Consider the following 6831-nt stretch of genomic DNA (forward strand, 5'->3'; position numbering starts at 1 on the left):
GGGCCACCTGTCAGCTACGCTGACTCTGCGCATATTTTCAATGGAATGTTCGCTCATGGTCAACTACGCTGATTCTGACGCCGAGTCCGACAACAGACGGCGACGACGACGTCGGCTTCTCTGCGTCAAGGACTACTGAACACCGTCGCCCTTAAAAATGCTTTTGGCCAGAATTTTTAGTTATGACTTCTAAGGCTAATAAAATGTCCCGTTTCAGTGAACGCAACCAGCTCTCCTACGTGCATGTTCGTTCATCAATACAGGTCAATGTGAGTTTGTCTTCAGTCTTTTTTAACACTACTTGTCTCCTTCCCGTTAGTGACGCATTAAGCGGCCACTGATATCAAAGGATGGAAATGAGCCTTCACGCAATGCATGAGATAGCCTCCGGTTGGTTGACCACGCCATTGAGCCAGAGAACCACCATGAATCACTACCTCACTGCACGGTGCAACTGAAATCGCAAAGCGGAAAGTGTTAGCCGGCCTGTTTTCTTCAGAAGAGTGGTGTCCCGCGTTTTACACGATCGTTGTACATATGGGTACCTCCATAGGCGACCGAATAGATTATTCTGGATATTATGTGGTAGCCAGCGTATAACAGAGCAGCACGCTTTTGACAAAGCGCGACTGGAAACAGCGAGAGACCGGTTCGACCACTTGTCTTGAAGTCCAGCAGTGTGGCGAGGCCTGCTCTCGCGCTTCCCAAGCGATAAAAAAAATTAGAAGGCACTTAAGGCCACTTACGAGCTGTTATTGTGAGCGTTCGACCTAGACGCAGGTTGTGTACTGGGAAATGAAACGGAGACGAGCCTATGAATGCTGATTCCACAAACGCTGTATACACAAAGGTCCGAGTGAAACACTCGGAAACTCGGTTCGAATACCTGTCGTGATCTAGCCTTCAACCTGACTAAGAAAGCTATGCTATACGGAACGAGAAACCGTATGTCACAACTCGAAACGGAGTACGACGAACGGTTGTGCCACAAATTTAATACAAAAACTGATTTTTGAGGAAAGAAAATGGTGCACTAACTCTCTCACACCTCGTGGGACACCTCAACCACACATTAATGAAAGCGGTAATGTCTGGGAAGGTATACAATTTACGGTGCATATGCCGTCGGTTCGAATCCCTGTCGCAAGCTAGCCTGCAACGTGACTAAAACATATAAGCTATATGCAGAGAGAAATCGTATGCCACTACCAAGAACGCTGTACGACGAACGGTTGGACGCGTTATTGGTACGCGCGTAGGGGGCACAACATTGAGGTCAGCAAAGGGGAGTGCATACGACAGATCAAATTTATATGATTATCTGAAATTGCGGCGCTGGGCTTGGTGTTTGCGTCCTACGTCTTCTTGATGACGTCACTTTATTTTTCTTGTCATTGCTCTGATTCCTGCACCATCTGCGAGTACACACACTAATACACTAACACCCCGCAGGCTTTTCACGTAATGGGGATAGTAAGGCTTTTGCCTAAAAAAAACTTTTTTAAAGGTCAGGTGACCACTTGAACTTGTTCCTTTGCAGCTTCGATTGCGTTATGTATTTCATCTGCCTGCTACACATATATTTGGGATACTGTCCGAATGAACTCAACAGAAGCCTATATGCTAACCTTGTGTTTTTTTAGTCTCTGTAGCTTTTTCTCTAAAAAGCCCTGAAATATACGACAATCTGGCCTGCGTTATGAATTGTGCGACATGTTATGGCGAACATTACCTCTGTGGCAGTTGGCAGTTATAAGACGATTAGGCAATTATTTTTTAACCACTCTTCTCATTTTTCTCTTTAGGGCACAAAACTATGTCGCGGAATCGGAGGTATTCAAGAGCGTAGGCAAACCGAACTTTGAAATTTCCTAATCGGCATTGAGGTTTGAGATATCCAGCGTCGAGTTGTGCGTGCGAAATGACTCCATATCGCAATGAAATTGCTAGATGCGGCGGAAAAAAGCATTTCCACACCTCGTGTGGGGGAGACATGCTTAAAATTTGAGGAAGAAAACGAAGCAGTGTTTCTTTGGCGTCCTTTCCTCTCTGCTTCGGCGGAGACAAATCGTGAGCCTAAATATGGCGGAGAGCCAAGGAAACGCTCATGGGTGTCAGCAATAAATTGCAAGGCTGACGAAGTGTTGAGCGTGGCTTCTCGGCAGGCGAAGATGCATCGGCGTAGCTGTAAAGCGAAAAGCGATGCTGGCAGCTTTCAGTGCCATCTCCACTTTGACATCGCCAGGAACGCAGCGGAAGCCCCATGTAATATGTCGCGGAGTTCACGCGACATAATTGAGCTCATTCGCCAAAGAGGGGGAGCCAGCATTAGGGTGCCTCGATGCCAGCGCCGCCATCCAGGGTGGTGACACGCTTTGGCATGCGCCGCGCCGCCGTCTTCTCCGCGCTCGCCATCTTGGGGCAAGTCGCTTTTCGTGCCGCTGCTGTGGAGGGTTCGAAGCCGTGTTTTGCGCTGGATTCTGAGCTGATGAACTGCTTTAATTCACGAAAAATAGCATGCCAGGGTGTTGTGTTCCATTGTGTGCCGGCTCGGCGAAGAAAGGAGCGCGATCTTTTCGTTTTCCACGGGATGAGGGACGGAGAAAAATATGGGAGGCGAAAGTGAAGCGTGAGAACTGGAAGGCGAATGACAACGCGAAGATCTGCGAGGTAAGCCACAATGTCTGTGCTCTTTTTATGCATCAATAAAACTTCTTTTTTTGGCTAGTTTGTTCATATAGATAATGTAAAAAAATTTAGCGCGAACAGACACAGACCACGAGGAAGATGAGAGACACACACACACACACAAGCGCTTGTGTTCGTGTGCCGTCTTTCTCGTGGTCGTTGTCTGCGCTAAAGCTTTTAGATCTTTTTCTAAATGTCGCTCACAGTTATGTGCTTTCAGTAGGAATAACATTATACAACACCGCTTCGCCCATCCGCTCGTAAGCACTGACTTTGTGCGGTTTGAATATATGTTTTTGCCTTGTTCACCAATCTCGCACTGTGCGCAACAGGAATTTTTGTGTGCCTTCAAAGCTGCAGCTCGAAGCCTAGTTAGAAACGTGAGTACAGCACGTGTTGCATCGCATTGCCTGGCATTGGAAGTAGCGCGCTTTGTTCTTGAGGCGGAGCATTTTGAATTACCAGTTATGTGAAGGCTTACAAGCTAAATATATGAATCATTGCGTCTTTTCACTTTCAGTGAGCTACACTGAACTTCCGTGTCATTCACGGAGTGTCTCACGATGATCTTTACTCTCTCGCGATCGGACATTTTTTTTGTTCAGAGCCGCGGTGAAAACACGTGAAGCAGGTGGACCCCAGTATTTGTCGAAGGAATGCGCCATTGTACTCTTTCAACAGCTGCCCTTTACACTCGATCTTGAAAGCTGGTAGCAGCCGTCGAGGCTTCCGGTTCACGCAGATTAAGGAGCATTCCCCTCTCTCCTTTTCAAAAAAGAATATAATAGAGGCTGACGGGTGAACCTCCCACGTGCTACCTACCCACTTTTGTGGCCAGAGTAGGAAGTGAAAATGCAGTCTATGAACAGGCAGTTTCGGTTGCAAAAACCTGCCTACGAGTCAGCCGTTCTGGAATTTTGCAAGTGGTCTTTTCGCAAGTGCTAAATTCTGCGCAGCACAAATAATAGGCCCCTTCACCTTACTTTTCTCAAATTATTCACGGGAATAATTTTTCGAGGTATTTGCGATTCGCAACGAACCCAAAGTTAGGCCCTCGCGAAAATTAAGTCGTTTAGAGTATATGGCTGGCAATTCGACTAGTCGCGTAGAAACTTCTATTGTGAACTGTCCGTCGCTTTAAGAAAGCGGTGGCGAGGAAGCAAGGTGCCTGCGCAGTACAGAAGTTCATCCCGAATACAGCTCTTTCTTCTCCATGTAATGACACATCGCGAGGCGAAGTGCACCGTTGTCAAACGCGCGAATACAGGTCCGAGGTTAAGCCAAATTTAAGTGAAGTTAAATTTGCCCGTCCGACACCCGAATTAGTGCTGTCGCTTGGTTGGCGTCCACAGAAATACTTCGTGATCCTGTGCTTGTAATATCGCACCGCTTCCTTAACGCTTTTTTATTATCTCATTTGTTTGCGTGCACACGACCAGAGGCGCGAAATGACAGTTTCATCGTCTCTCTCATTTAGCGCCACTTCGAGGAAGATCAGTTTGAGGGCAACAGAATGGATGGACGGCGGCTCCTCAAGTCAACGGCTGTCCCGACGTTGTTTGATTTTAGACGTAAGTGTTTGCCCCCATTCGGTTTGCTAGCCTAGTATCCGCATCAGATAATCTGAGGAGCACTAGAGCCTCGGATATGTTTAGGTACTGATGAATTAATTTCTTTCTTCCGCGAACAGCTGAGCCGAAGCGAAGAAAGCCGCCTGCACCGCGGCTTTTTCCTGGTAGTTCTACACCTGACGCTACAAAAGGCTCTTCGCCAACCCCTGAGACGACACCTGACCAGGAAGAGACCCTAGCGATGCCTGAAAACACGCGTGAAGATTCAGGAGAACAAATCGACATTTTCTCGCTGTCCACAAGTGAGCTGCGAAAAGAGCTGCAAGACGAAAAAAGAAAACGCAGCCAGTTAGAAGAAAGTTTGTTGCAGGCAAACAAAAAGCTGCAAAAAGCTGCAAAAAGAACAAAGCAGCTCGAAGAAAACCTTACAACGTTGACGGCAAATTTGAGCTTCCTAAACCAGGACCAAAAGGCTGCCTTGGAAAAAAAAAACCGGAAGAATTGCTCCTGGGGTGCCAACACGATCAAGAAGGCGCTACAGCTTAAGTTTGCATGTGGTTCGGCCGGCTACGACCTTTTATTGGAACAAGGGCAGCCGCTTCTATCTAGAAGGACTCTGTGCCGGAGACTGCAACACTTAACCTTCCTACCTGGTGTGCTAACAGAAATTCTAACTTTAATGGAAGCCAAAGTGGCGGCAGTGTCTGAGATTGAAAGGGACTGCGTCCTTTTCCTAGATGAGCTGGAAATTCGGAGAGGTGTGGAGCTGGACCGTAGCAGTGACTGCTTTCTTGGCAAGATCACGCTCCCCGAAAGTAACCAGCCTGCCAACCATGCCCTTGTTTTCATGGTAGGTGGTTTGAATACCAGATAGAAGCAAGTAATAGCCTACCACTACACAGGTATGTTTGTCAGTGGAGATAAGCTCAAAGACTTTGTCTTTCATTTAATACAGTTGTGCACCCAGATATCACTGCGCGTGGTATGTGTCACTTGCGACATGGGTAGTTCAAATCGTTCCATGTGGAGGTCACTGAATCTGTCGAGTTCTCGCAGTTCTGTAACTGTTTGTTCTGTGCCACATCCATGTGACAGCGAAAATGTTTTGTATTTCATGCCAGACCCTGCACATGTGCTAAAAAATTTGAGAGGGGCATTTGGTGCGAAAAGATGTGATGCATCTTAACGATGCCATCGTCGCAAGGTTCAAGTTGCCCAGCAATGAAGTGTCGATCGCGCATGTGGAGGCTGTTCTAAAACTCGACACAGACCAGTTGCAGGTCGCATCGAACTTGAGCAACATCCACATATCTAACGGTCATTTTACAAAAATGAAGGTAGGGATAGCGGTTCAGCTGTTTCGTGAAGCCCCAGCAGCGATTAGATATTACATCGAAATCGGGAAGCTGTCACCTGAAGCAGAAACAACTGCTTGGTTTTTCGGAGTAATTTTTAAATGGTTCACAATAATGACTGCTCGCCATCCCTCTGTCGCTCTCAGTTTGAAGAATGAGAGTAAATATGAGGAAGCCATTGCACATCTCAAACTCACAATGGAAGTCATCGAAGGCTTGGGAATAGGAGTAAGAAAAGTGTGGAAGCCAAGCCAGGTAGGGGTGCTCATGTCAACAACAGTAGTCCTGCAGCTGCACATCTTTCTGCTGAAAGAACGCCGGTACAGTTTTGTTTTGACTGGGAGGATGGTCCAAGATTGTTTGGAAAACCTTTTTTCGGTCATCAGAATGATTTCACCTGTGCCGAGCTCATACGACCTAAAAAATGCACTCAAGATTGTAACTGTCAGCCAGTTCCTCAAAGTTCCGAAAACTTCAGGCTACGACATCGATGACAGCACTTACCTGGTTGATTTTTTTTCGGCCGAAATCAAAGAAGTTCAGCACGAAGCTGAAGTGCACGAAGGACTTTCTGCATGTGATGAAATTGAAGCAATAGAGTCATTGACAAGAGCTGAAATCGACATCGTCGCTCACCTGGCCGGGTTCTTGGTAAGGCCCCTTGCGCTTTCCGCAAGGTCCTGCGCCCCGTGCACACGAATGCTTCTTTCTGAAGAGGTACCAGAGGAGCATACCCTAGTGCAGTTGAAAGAATATAATGCTGGAGCCCGTAACCTTGTATATGTGAGCGAGCAAGTTCTTGACTTTGTTTCTTCGTGCGAAAGTCTCTTTAAAAACCTATCGGAACAAAGACATCTGTCGTTTGAAGAGTCCAATGAAGACCATTAAATGCCTTATCGAACAAACCGTTCCCATTCCGGCGGTTGATTGCGCGGAACACCCAAATCTTGTGAACAGACTGTTAGAGCGGTTTGTGACGATGCGCCTGCGCATTTACTTGCGTTGGCTAAGCCAGCCAGAAGAATCGGATGATGGGTACGGCAGCAAAACTGTCGCTGGCACAAACCTTGAATAAACTGTTTAAGAGATGTCTCCTCCTAGGCATGCAGCCAGAGGCAGCTTCAAGCGGTTGATGATTATTTTGAAATAAAATGCTGTGTACATCATCGTGTGGCAGGAGTCAAAGTTTGGTCTGCTCATCACGGATAATCTTTTTC

General features: G+C 46.9%; 1 protein-coding gene across 1 annotated transcript; it reads left to right on the forward strand.

Moving 5' to 3' along the window:
- The first annotated feature begins 2391 nt into the window (after window positions 1–2391).
- On the forward strand, window positions 2392–5133 carry LOC144128757 (uncharacterized). Its single transcript, XM_077662419.1, has 3 exons — window positions 2392–2670; window positions 4166–4259; window positions 4379–5133. The coding sequence occupies exons 1-3, from the start codon at window positions 2518–2520 to the stop codon at window positions 5131–5133; spliced, it is 1002 nt and encodes a 333-aa protein (XP_077518545.1). The 5' UTR covers window positions 2392–2517.
- The last annotated feature ends 1698 nt before the right edge of the window (window positions 5134–6831 follow it).

This window comes from Amblyomma americanum, chromosome 1, assembly GCF_052857255.1.
Source record: "Amblyomma americanum isolate KBUSLIRL-KWMA chromosome 1, ASM5285725v1, whole genome shotgun sequence".
In the NCBI taxonomy this organism is placed as follows: domain Eukaryota; kingdom Metazoa; phylum Arthropoda; class Arachnida; order Ixodida; family Ixodidae; genus Amblyomma; species Amblyomma americanum.

Bases quoted from the DNA above. Each gene is read 5' to 3' on its own strand.
- LOC144128757 (XM_077662419.1), top strand. From the start codon at position 2,518: ATGCCAGGGTGTTGTGTTCCATTGTGTGCCGGCTCGGCGAAGAAAGGA. The intron at 2,671-4,165 runs GTAAGCCACAAT...TCTCTCATTTAG, and splicing joins ACAACGCGAAGATCTGCGAG to CGCCACTTCGAGGAAGATCA. The intron at 4,260-4,378 runs GTAAGTGTTTGC...TTCCGCGAACAG, and splicing joins GACGTTGTTTGATTTTAGAC to CTGAGCCGAAGCGAAGAAAG.